The sequence below is a fragment of the Bos javanicus genome, chromosome 5, assembly GCF_032452875.1.
Source record: "Bos javanicus breed banteng chromosome 5, ARS-OSU_banteng_1.0, whole genome shotgun sequence".
Classification (NCBI taxonomy): Eukaryota; Metazoa; Chordata; class Mammalia; order Artiodactyla; family Bovidae; genus Bos; species Bos javanicus.
In genome coordinates, this window is record NC_083872.1 from 69,171,439 (window position 1) to 69,184,209 (window position 12,771).

The following is a 12,771-nucleotide window of genomic DNA, read 5'->3' on the forward strand; positions in this document are numbered from 1 at the left end:
CGACCACTGGAAAAACCATAGCCTTGACTAGACGAACCTTTGTTGGCAAAATAATGTCTCTGCTTTTGAATATGCTGTCTAGGTTGGACATAACTTTCTTTCCAGGGAGTAAGCATCTTTTGATTTCATGGCTGCAGTCACCATCTGCAATGATTTTGGAGCCCAGAAAAGTAAAGTCAGCCACTGTTTCCACTGTTTCCCTATCTATTTGCCATGAAGTGATGGGACTGTATGCAGTGATTTTAGTTTTCTGAATGTTGAGCTTTAAGACAACTTTTTCACTCTCCTCTTTCACTTTTCATCAAGTGGCTCTTTAGTTCTTCACTTTCTGCCGTAAGGGTGGTGTCATCTGCATATCTGAGATTATTGGTATTTCTCCCGGCAATCTTGATTCCAGCTTGTGCTTGCTCCAGCCCAGCGTTTCTCATGATACACTCTTTAGTTTAGTTCAGTCGCTTGGTCGTGTCCGACTCTTTGTGACCCCATGAATCGCAGCACGCCAGGCCTCCCTGTCCATCACCAACTCCTGGAGTTCACTCAGACTCATGTCCATCGAGTCAGTGATGCCATCCAGCCATCTCATCCTCTGTCGTCCCCTTCTCCTCCTGCCCCCAATCCCTTCCAGCATCAGAGTCTCTTCCAGTGAGTCAACTCTTCACATGAGGTGGCGAAAGTACTGGAATTTCAGCTTCAGCATCATTCCTTCCAAAGAAATCCCAGGGCTGATCTCCTTCAGAATGGACTGGTTGGATCTCCTTGCAGTCCAGGGGACTCTCAAGAGTCTTCTCCAACACCACAGCTCAAAAGCATCAATTCTTTGGCGCTCAGCCTTCTTCACAGTCCAACTCTCACATCCATACACGACCACTGGAAAAACCATAGCCTTGACTAGACGAACCTTTGTTGGCAAAGTAATGTCTCTGCTTTTGAATATGCTGTCTAGGTTGGTCATAACTTTCCTTCCAAGGAGTAAGCGTCTTTGAATTTCATGGCTCTGCATATAAATTAAATAAGCAGGGTGACAATATACAGCCTTGACGTACTCCTTTTCCCATTTGGAACCAGTCTGTTGTTCCATGTCTGGTTCTAACTGTTGCTTCCTGACCTGCATACAGATTTCTCAAGAGGCAGGTCAGGTGGTCTGGTATTCCCATCTCTTTAAGAATGACAAACATATTCCTGGGAAAATCTATATTTCACTTAATGTGTGCCAAGCCTGTTAATAGGTAGGGTTAAAGGTTATAAACATTTGAAGTTATTTCAGAGTGATTTCTGAAGACCCTTTCCATTCCTTGTCACACTTTGTAAACTGGCAGCTTTTGAGCTTCATTCATTCAGATGTTCATTTAATAGGCAGAAATTGAGAAGCAGTTGAAGATTAACCACAGTACTGGACAGTGGCTATTCAAAGGAGTAAGAGAGTCTCTGTCACTTAGGAATTATATGAGCAGTGAAAGCAAGACTTAAAATACAAGGATGAATGAAATGCTATGGAGGCAAAGAGGTAGAAATGACCGTGGGAGGTGAGTGAATAACTGATTGCTTGAAGGATGCTTTAAATCTTATTGCAGGTTAACTGGAGATTTTTACTGGAAAACAGTTTTGTTTATGTTTAGCGTTGTTAACATAAAAGTCAGAAATGATGACATTTACTCAACTTGTAACATATACTCAACTTGTCATTTCAGGAACTGTCTTGTTTTGTTACGAGGTGCTATGAAGTGGTGATGAATGTAGTCCATCAGTTGGCTGCCCTCTATATCAGTAACAAGTAATGGATTTTAAAAATCATTTTGCATTTTTAATAGAGATGCAGGGAATGTCTTTGCTTAAACTAGCTAAATATTTAAAAGGTTTTCTTGTGTTTACTCATTTATTCACTCATTCCTTCATTCACGTACTCAGCTTTCTTTGAACGCTCGTGATGTTTTAAACACTCGTGATGTGTATAATGCAGAGGTTAGGAAGACAGTTTATACCGTGGTGCAGGAACCCATTATCTGTCTGAATGAAAATGTTGACAGAATAATCTTTAATTGTAGAGAAAAGGGCTAACATAGAATGTACTGAGTTCTCTTACTGCTTTTCTTTACATTGAAGTATTCTTGGCTCATTAGAATCATATGACACTTAAACTACTGAATCTTAGGGAGAGGGGACTAGATAATCTATAATTCTAATGATCTTCCAAGTTTGGATATCATTGCCCTAAATCAAGAAAAATGATCAAATTGTCATGGTTAGTATTCCTAACCACCACAGAGTAATACCTTGCATTTGATTAAAACTTTATACTTAATTTTTTCCCACTCACTTACAATCTTAAAATACCTTTGTTTAGGTATATGATTAGGAGTTCTCAGTTGTGAGAAGAGAGATAACTGAGGCCCAAAGGAAGTATTTGCCAAGATTCCATAGCAGTTTCAGTCTGATTCTTTCGGTCACCAGTCCATTCATTGTTGTTGTTCTTAGACCATGCTGCATCTTAACTGTCTTTGTAAAGTGGAAGAGTGTGTTGTTTCCCATTCTCGTGTGCTTCTGCTCTGTCAGATACTTAGCTCTCTTTTTCACTAAAGTTCTCATGGCAGAAGGGACTGACAGCATAGCTACGCCGGCCCGCCATAGAACCTGGTGTGTGATTCAGAGACCCCTCTCTACCACAGCCCTGTCCTAGAAAGACAAAGTTTATTTGAATTTTGTATTTAATTTTTAAAGTATTCTATCTTGCAGAATATTTTATATGTGCTTTAATATATAAGTATTAATTTATTTACTGTTGAGTAGGTTGAGTCTCTGGGAAGTAAAATTGAATTATCCTGGGGCTTTGACTTTGGTGTAATCCCATTTGTATGCATTGTTTTCTCAGTAGGAATGAAAACTCTAGAAATACACCCAACTGAAGAGAGGACTAGTTTCCAAATGCCAGTTTGGGTAGGATAGCAAAGATTCTAGTTGAAAATTGAGAAATTCTAATAGTTTAGAAATAAATGAATATCAGTTTTGGTATTTCTCTGCTTCATCCCAAGCTAGATGGGCCATGTATTGACATGTACCTACCCACTGAGTTGGGTATAGGCAAGGAGAGTACGTTAGTCCTCTTCTTGGGTGTGGACTATGATAGTAAACTTGTGTTGCATAAATTTTAGTGACTAAAGCCTAAATAAAAGTAAATACATTTTTAAATTCCAAGAGGCTTTTTCCTTAAAATAAACATGAACTGTGACCAAAAAATGAGGTTTTCTTTTAAACTTGGATGTTATTTTATTACAGGATTGCACCCAAAATTATAGAAACAACTGGAGTTCATTTTCAGGTAAAAGTAATTTAACTCGTAAAATAATAATTTTTTGCATATTTTGCTTTGGCATTTATATGATTGGGGAGTACTACACTTACTGCAAGGCTCTTAAAGGGTTTCTTTCTTTCTTTTGCATTTGTTCTCTCATTTGTGAACTTGATGAGGCGTTATTGACCCACTGTGAGTGTAACTCTTCCTAGTGTTGGCCCAGTGCAGACTCTCGAAGTCGGTGGTCCCCAACCTCTTTGGCACTAGGGACCACTTTTTTGGAAGACAGTGTTCACAGACCACAGGGGTGGGGAAGGGGGTGAAGGGATGGTTTGGGGATGATCCAAACACATTGCGTTTACTGTGCACTTTATTATTATTACATCAGCTCCGTCTCTGATCATCAGGCATTAGATCTGAAGGCTGGGGACCCCTGCTGTAAGTGGTCTGAGGGAATCTACAGTAATGTGATTAAGGATGAAATTTGGGTGAAGGGTTTTCCAATTTTAGGCTGTTCCATCTTGAGGATTAGTAGTTTCATCTGTAGCTTAACTTTCCCACTGCTTTAAGTTAGTAATTATCCCAAGTGTGTTTAACTTTAAAATCCACATGAAGCTTAACTTCTAACTAGTGATTAAATGATAATCATTAAAGGTTTTTTTTGCAGACTATGTATGAGCACTTGGGAGAGCTGCTAACAGTTTTGCTTACCCTGGATGAAATTATTGATAATCACATCACATTAAAAGACCACTGGACTATGTACAAAAGGTGAGCCAACTAAAATGTTTAAAATATTCTCTTTGTACAGTTAATGTATTACTAAAAAATAAATATAAATAGTACAGATCCTTTAAGAGACCTGAAGATACATATTTAGAAGGATCTCATTTCAGATTTTCTTTGAAGACAGTAACCATTCTTTTAATTGCAGATGGGCTTTTTGAGAGTATGATATACTTGTATAAAGCATCCTAATTCTTAAAGTGTAGTGAATGTTAATTTGACTATTTTAGGACCCAGGTTTATTTTCCTTGTTCTATACAAGTAACATTTATTCTCAGCTTGGTTTTATTTTGTTTTATATTCCAGACTTTTTAAAGTTAAGGCATTTTATTTTATTCAATCTGTTAGGTTTTCACTAAATTTTATCTAGAGAGTACCAGGTATCTGAATTGAAGATGATATAAAAAGGTATGTGATTAGAAATTTAAATATATTAGGATTGTTTTTGTTCAAATTTTCAAATGTGTAGTGTCAAATAAATGATTATAAATATAGAACTTTGATTTTGGGGAATAGTTTTAATATAAGAATTTATTGGCAAATTGAAGGTCTTTCTCCTCCTTTTCTACAAGGTTACTGAAATCTGTCCATCACAATCCTTCAAAGTTTGGAATTCAGGAAGAAAAGCTAAAGCCATTTGAAAAGTTCTTGCTGAAGCTAGAAGGGCAGTTACTTGATGGAATGATATTTCAGGTATGAGAGCTGTATCAGACTGTAATAAACGGGCTTCTGTTAGTAGACCCAGCTCAGAATTGTAGTGGGGCACTTTTATAACATACTGTTGTGACTGTATTTTTCTTTAAAAGTGCTTAAGCTTGAAACATTGATTATGTTGTAAAATATAATTATGTCAGTATCTAGTAGCTAATGAAATTAACAGTATACTGGTTATATTTGGGATAAAGTTTTTTTTAAATTATGTAAAAGGATAGAACTGTTCGAGGATTAGTATATAAACAGTTGTTTGTCAAGCATTTTTTTGTTGTTAATCTCTAGATTTTAGATTTGTGAAACAGCCTCTTAAAAGTCTGTTTTAATTCTTCCTACACAGGGAATATAATTTGGATCTATACAATTCAGGTAGCTTCTAACCACATGTAGCTATTTAAATTAAAATAAATCACCCTCTGCCATACTAGCAACATTTCAAGTGCTAATAGCCACATGTAATATAATTATCACACTTGTGTGTGTGCTCAGTCGTGTCTGACTCTTTGCAACCCCATGGACTGTAGCCCTCCAGGCTCCTGTGTCCATGGGATTCTCCAGGCAAGAATACTGGAGTAGGTTGCCGTCCTTCTCCAGGGGATCTTCCCGGCTCAGGGATCAAACTCACATCTCCTGCATTGGCAGGCAGATTCTTTGCTGCTGAGCCACAGGGAAGCCCTCACACCTTAAACTTATGTATGTTACATGCCAGTGATATCTCAGTAAAACGGCGAGGAAAGTCAGCTGTGGCTAACAGTCATACCAGTCAGCACATACATAAAACATTTCCATTATCAGAGGAAGTTCTGTTAGATGGCACTGCTTTGGTAGTGTTCACCAGAAGTTGCATTACAGTACACCCTTGAACAGCATGGGTTTGAACTGCACGGGTCCACTTATATATGGATAGTTTTCAATAGTGAACACTATAGTATTACACAGTCCATAGTTGGTTGAATCCAAGTATGGAGAGGAACTGTGGATACAGAGGGCTAGCAATAAATGATATGTGATTTGACCCTGACTTGTTCAAGGTTCACCTGTATATTCCATTTAAAGATCTATTTCAAGGTTACCTTTAATTTATATTTTAGATGGTCACAGTTTTTACAGAATGATCACAGCTCTTGTTTATACCAATGTAACTACAAATCCATTAATTTTAGAAGAATTTTTTTCATTGATTCTTTTTCCAGGAGCCATTTCTACACATGATGTAATAAAGTGCTAGGACAGTAATTGTTACCAGAAAAAATAAAGTCTCTTCTTAAAAGTGTAAATTAAAATAATAAAGCATGCTTTCCCATGCTTCATCAGATACACCTTCTGTGTATCACCAAGCACCACTGTGTCCCTTCTTGTAGGATATAGATTTTCAGTTCTGTTTTATTCCTTTCACATAACTGGTGCTCAAATATATAAGTATATATACATTTCCCATTCAGAAAGATTTAGATATTGGATTAGATTGAAAACTTGAGCCTCAATGTTAGTAAAATGATGAATGTAGGGTTTTATCACTATATTTAATTCTGTTTCATAGCATATTATGTCATATAACTTATGAGAGTCTAAATTTCTCTAAACGTTTTCTGTGTAGGCCTGTATAGAACAGCAGTTTGACTCTCTCAATGGAGGAGTATCTGTGTCGAAAAATAGCACTTTTGCTGAAGAATTTGCACATAGTATTCGCTCAATTTTTGCAAATGTAGAAGCCAGACTTGGTAATGTAAAACGCATTCTTTTTTTTGTTTGTAAAGTTTTCATTTCCTTTAAAGCAGAACTATAAGTATACTCTTTTTCTCTCATGTTTTATAAGGAGAACCTTCTGAAATTGATCAGAGAGACAAGTATGTGGGAGTTTGTGGACTCTTTGTATTGCACTTTCAAATTTTTCGAACTGTTGATAAGAAGTTTTACAAGTCTTTATTGGACATTTGTAAGAAGGTAAGAATTTGTAACTTCTGTTTTTTTTCAATTTGAATAGATGGAAAAGATTTTGGATAAAACTAGATATTTTAAAATGTGTTTTATTCCTGCTTACAAAAATGATAATTTTTGTAATAATAATTATAAAACTAATAGTATAATATTCATTTAAAAAACTAAGCTGTCCAAAAATAAGTAACATTGTACATGAAAATACCCCATAATTCCGCATCATATAAATACAGATTAGTAGGTGCTTTTTTGGATCTTTTCCTGTACATTAACTTCCTATTACTACTTTTATCTCTTCTCTTTCTTTTCCTTCTTTTTGTCATTCATTCCCATTATTGAAGTAGGAAAAATATGAGATCATTTTTTTTTCTGTCTTTGCTGTTTCCATGGTGTGGCGCCTGATTTCAGAGTTGAAAATTTAAACATTGTGTAGAATCAGGTACATTGACCATGAGAACCCAGCCATCTTGGATATGTATTCTGCATTTTTTCACTAATATAAAGTGAGAGTAAAGGTCGTAACGATTCAAGTTTCTGTTTAATTTTTACATGTTTTTGTTCATCTGAAAATCCATGAGTGTGTTTGTGTATGTTGTGTATGTTGTTTAATATTTAGGCAGAATAAAATTAATGTCATGCTCCACACCAGGTATAGGAATGCCTTGCCCTGAATTCTGTGCCATGTTAACGTAATTTTTTCACATTAATGAGGATCTTTTTATCATTATTTTTCTTGAAATAAATTGTCTTCCTTTGCCTGTTGTTGGACTATTAAACAGTTCATTATTTAGCCTGTATTTAATGATTTCCCCCTTTATTATATTTCCTGTTTCAGGTACCAGCCATCACTCTAACTGCTAATATTATTTGGTTTCCTGATAATTTTTTGATCCAGAAAATACCAGCAGCTGCCAAACTTCTGGACAAAAAAAGTCTTCAGGCCATTAAAATACACAGAGATACTTTCCTACAGCAGAAAGCACAGTCACTTACCAAGTAGGTTTTATAAGTATCCATAATGAAACTACTTAGATATTTTATATTTTAACTCTTACACTGATTCTGAATATATGGAAAGCATTTGAATTATAAGATCAAACATAGTTACTCATTACCAGAGAAGAGGCTGGGCAGTCTCTCCGAGATTTAATTTCTAGGAGTGTGTTCTTGTTTTAAATGTTGTAGGCGTAAACCTCAGCTTACGATGTGGACAAAGTATGCGTTATGGAAATACATGTACATGTGCGTACCCTCACATACACACACACATGTCTTTTTAGCGGGTGCATTACGTAGTTTTTGTGTGTGACGTGAAGTCGCTGCAGTAGATGCCATTTGATGAATTAAGAACATCGTGTGTACGTGCTTCAGTGTTGATTTTTGCAAGATTGATGCCATCCTTTTTTTATTTTTATGAAAGTAATGTATGCCTGTATTTAAGAAGTTAAAAAGTACTAAAGGTTCAAAGGGAAAAATAATTGTCCTCTGCTGAATTGCCCCCTATACCTTAGTCCTGTTCCCTAAAAGAATACTTTAACTCCTAGTTTCTTCTAATATTTACATCTTTTAGCTTCTTTTCCTATGTAAAATTTGAAATATGCACAAAATAGAGAAAACGGTATAATGAACTCACGTGTTCTCATCATGTGGCTCAACAGTTAAGTTTACTCACTGGAGTATATTGCATTCTCCCTGGAGTATAGTGCTAAAATTTTATGTTGACCTAGATGAAGATTTTAAGTGAGGTGTCATGGGACTTTGCCACTGGCCCGGTACTGATCACGGTTTTTAATCTGTAATGTAGTTATATGATACTATGGAAAACTACCCACTTTGTGTTGATCTTCACTGTTGAGGGGGAAGTTGCATCACTCCCGTACAGTGGGAAAGGAGGAGTATGTTTGGAATGTATGAGATCCCCTAAAGCATCTTTTAGTACTCCCAAGTCAGGTCCTGTGATTAAAGTCATGGAGAGTGATAGCAACTCAATTCAGGCAGGACTACTCAGGGCAGAGATTTCAGGGCTCTCCAATACATGCTAAGACAGAGTTGAGAGATGAAGACATAAGTTTGGGGTTATATTACGGAGATGAATTCAGTAGGATGGAGAGACAGGAATCAGATTTATTAGCAGTAATCTTAAAAAAGATTTGGATATTTTTGTTATCGGAGGCTTAATGTTCTTTAACAATGCAATACAATTGATAAAAATGTCAGTTTATATTTAGATTACATTAATAATTATACCCAAATTTTGGAAATGAGTTGCCATGTCTAGGCTAGGGGAATTGATAGTTGCATTGAATTTTTACTGGTCACATAATTAGTGTTTGGTGGTGCCACATTTTAAGAGGGCCACAGAGTGCAGCATCCGTGGATGAAGCCGATCAGGATGTTAGATCTGAGAACCATGACCTTTGAAGACTCGGTGGAAAAGTCTCTATATGGTTTGACCTTTAAAAGAGAAATCTGAAGAATGATGTATTTTCTTTAAATATTTGGAGGGCGTTCAGATTGAATAGGGAACAGATTTAATTCCTGTGTCTTCAGAAGTTCAGTCAGAACCAAAAGATGAACATGGCAGATATTAATAGTAATTGCCAACATTTTTAAGCTTGTTCTAGGCAACCCACTCCAGTATTCTTGCCTGGAGAATCCCAGGGACAGGGGAGCCTGGTGAGCTGCCGTCTATGGGGTCTCACAGAGTCAGATACGACTGAAGCGACTTAGCAGCAGCAGCAGCAGTAGGCCTTCTGCTAAAGGATTTAAACACAGTCTTACATAAACCCTGTAACAATCTTCCCATGTGGGAAATTGTAAAATCACAACTAATATTTACCCTGTGCTTTCAATAAGCCAGTATATTCCAGGAACTTCATATGTGTCATCTTTTTTAATCATCAGAAAATCCTGTGAGGTAGATTCTGTTGTTATGGCCATTTTATAAGTGAGAAAATTGAGATACAGAGAGAGTGACGTTAATCAAATTTAAACAACTAATGTGGCGGAGCTGGGAGTTTACCTCTAGAGCGCAAGCCCTTAACACTACTATAAAGTACTATTTTCATCCCATTTTCAGGTAAGGAAAATGAGACTTAGAGAAATGAATGTTGCCAGGGCACACAGCTAGGTACATGTCAGAGAGGCCAGGCAGACCCGTGCCCAGCCTGCTCTGAGCCTTTGCAGCAGAGTTGTGTAAGCTGCCCTGAGGAGTAATGACCTTACACCAGAGCTGACAGGCAGAACACAGAGGACTGTCAGTCCAAGGTGCTGTAGGAACTGAGTCTTCTTAAGTGAAAAATAAGTTGACTTTCAAGGATTCCCTCCCCCCATATGATAACATTTTAATGTTTCTAAATTCTTTTGTTTCAAAAATATACCTACACAGTCATTGCAGAGCTCCTTTGAGCTGAAGGGGGCAGTGTCTTTTTCATTGTCATAACTGCCAAAGAAACCTCAAATTCACAACACTGAAGTAAAGCCCGGGAGAGAGGAGTCCTGCTTGAGTCCTGATCACATTCTCCTCCTCAAAGTGGAGGCGTTGCCCTGGGATTTGGCCCTTTATCTGTGTTCCAGACTTTTAAATCAAATTATCCACAAGTCAAATAATAAATTTTAGCACCATTTGAGGCAGAGTGCAACTGTTGGTGGTGTTTGTTTAATGGCATCCTGGCTCAGCAGAAATAATTTTTCTCAGATTTGATGGTGAGGTTTCACCTCCTTAAAACACATAGGATCAATTGAAATTAATTTATTGTTTTTAAAATAAAAGAGTATACCTTAAATAGTTGTGCCCCTGAAAGTTCTCATCTTGAGTGATTTGATATGCTTTGATAGAGTGATGTAGTGTTAATAAGCAACCTGCTTAGAATTTTATTACTGATTCAGCTTTTCGAGGTTGGGACAGTTGCCTAGATTTGGGCTTAAGTCCTGGCTCAGCTGAGTACTAGTATGATGTTGGGCCCATTACTTAATTTCCCTGTTTGTCAATTTCCTGTTCTGTAAAATGGAGATCATAATATGTTAGTTACCTCACAAGGTTAATGTGAGGATGGAATGAATTAATTTGTGTAAAGTGCTTTTAACAGTGATTGGATATTTAGTAAGCATTCAGTAAATGTTAGCTGTAATTTTCAGATTCTGAATACTTCATTCTGCTCCTGGCTGTCATCTCCTTTCCTCTGCATTATCACAGGAGCTTCCTAAGTGGTTTTCCTGCTTTTGCCATTGTCCCCTATATAGTTTATTTTCAGTATGCCAACCAAAGTGATTCTGATCCTCCTCAGAGTTAGAGTAGGTCAGTCTGCTCAAATCCGCTCGCAGGTATCCCCAACCTTCAGGATCTAATGCCTTGATGACCTGAGGTGGAGCTGATATAGTAATAGAAATAAAGTGCACAATAAATGCACTGTGCTTGCATCATCCCATAACCATTCACCCCAGCTCCCCCAGGTTGTGGGAAGATCATCTTCCGTAACACCGATCCCTGGTACCAACAAGGTTGAGTCTAAAGGGGGGCTTCCCTGGTGGCTCAGAAGGTAAAGCATCTGCCTGCAATGTGGGAGACTCAGGTTCGATCCCTGGGTCAGGAAGATCCCCTGGAGAAGGAAATGGCAACCCACTCCAGTACTCTTGCCTGGAAAATTCCATGGATGGAGGAGCCTGGTAAGTTACAGTCCATGGGATTGCAAAGAGTTGCACACAACTGAGCAACTTCAGAGGCTTTCCACTGAAGTCCTTACCAGGCCTTATACAAATCCCTTTCTACTCTCCACTTTACCTGTTCCTCCAACCCACTCACCCCTGTGTATCCCTGATCTCCTTTTCTGTTCTCACCCCTCCTCTCTGCTCTTCAGTCATCCTGACTTCTTTTAGTACTTGAGCATGGCGCACACTCTTCTGTTTTGAGATGATTGCATTTGTTGTTTACTTTCCTAAAATTCTCATCTGTTGAATATTTGCATGGATTACTTATTTATCTCCTTCAAATCTTGGCTCACAATCACTTTTTCAATAAGGCTACTTTGATCACTGTGTTTAAAATTGTACTTGCTGCCCCAGTCACTTTTCCCTGCTGTATTTTTTCCGTAGCACATATCTGACATCTCAGAGTTCAGTTACTGATTGCTTTATTGCACAGCTCTTCTTTCTAGAATGTAAGCTTCATGGGAGCAGAGATTTTTGTCTGTTTTGTTTACTGCTGTTTTTTGTTTTTAGTACTGAAAAACAGTGCCTGGCCTGTATAGACATTCAGTGAATATTTGTTGCTTAAGTAAATTATGTGTGTATGTATAACATGTATATTTCGAAAATCTGGAAAAAAAAATCTGAAAGATGAATTGACTGCTGCCAGGAAATATTTTATTGTAGCCAGAAGAAGAAATGGAAGTAAATTTTCTTTCCTGTGCTGAATAACCTCAATATTTTCCTTTGTTAGAGATGTACAGTCTTACTACGTCTTTGTGAGTTCATGGATGATGAAAATGGAATCTATTTTATCTAAAGAGCAGAGAATGGATAAATTTGCTGAAGACCTCACCAGTAGATGTAATGTTTTTATACAGGTAGTTGCATCTTCTTTCTTAGAATGTTTGGATCATTTATTTGTTAATCCAGTATGCAGAAGGTACACTGTGAAAGAACTGTGAAGGGTAGGATATGTTTTTGTGTTTAAAACTGAAATTGATTTGGTTATGTAAGTTTGAGTCTGTGTGACTTGTTTAGATTTTCTAATACATGCTTTTAATATATGCATCTAATATATTCAAATCTACACTCCTTCCAAGTCCTGACTTCTTAGCTGCATCCCGTAAGTTTTGATGTGTTGTATCTGTATTATTCTTTACTTCAAAATACTTTAAAAAAAAATCATTGTGATTTCTCCTTTGCTCTTTTGACTGTTTTGAAATAGAATTCTTCATTTCCAAAAGTATGAGGATTTCCTAGTTACCATTTTATTATTGATTTCTCCCAGTATGAAAATATTTTCAGTATTGAAGTTTGTTCAGATTTGCATTGTGGATCGGGCTATGGACACCTTTGGCAAACAT

The 12,771-nt window shown here is 37.1% G+C and overlaps 1 protein-coding gene across 6 annotated transcripts in view; it reads left to right on the top strand.

Moving 5' to 3' along the window:
- Nucleotides 1–12,771, top strand: part of WASHC4 (WASH complex subunit 4) — a 58,186-nt gene that overhangs the window by 9,017 nt on the left and 36,398 nt on the right. For all 6 annotated transcript variants that reach the window (XR_009736519.1, XM_061417167.1, XM_061417168.1 and 3 more), the window contains 8 exons: nt 1,689–1,771; nt 3,271–3,313; nt 3,954–4,057; nt 4,645–4,765; nt 6,381–6,504; nt 6,600–6,727; nt 7,557–7,717; nt 12,159–12,285. Coding sequence is in view for 5 of the 6 variants with exons in the window: in XM_061417167.1 (XP_061273151.1) it covers nt 1,689–1,771; nt 3,271–3,313; nt 3,954–4,057; nt 4,645–4,765; nt 6,381–6,504; nt 6,600–6,727; nt 7,557–7,717; nt 12,159–12,285 (891 nt within the window). In the remaining variant the exon portion in view is untranslated. The remainder of the gene's footprint in view (nt 1–1,688; nt 1,772–3,270; nt 3,314–3,953; nt 4,058–4,644; nt 4,766–6,380; nt 6,505–6,599; nt 6,728–7,556; nt 7,718–12,158; nt 12,286–12,771) is intronic.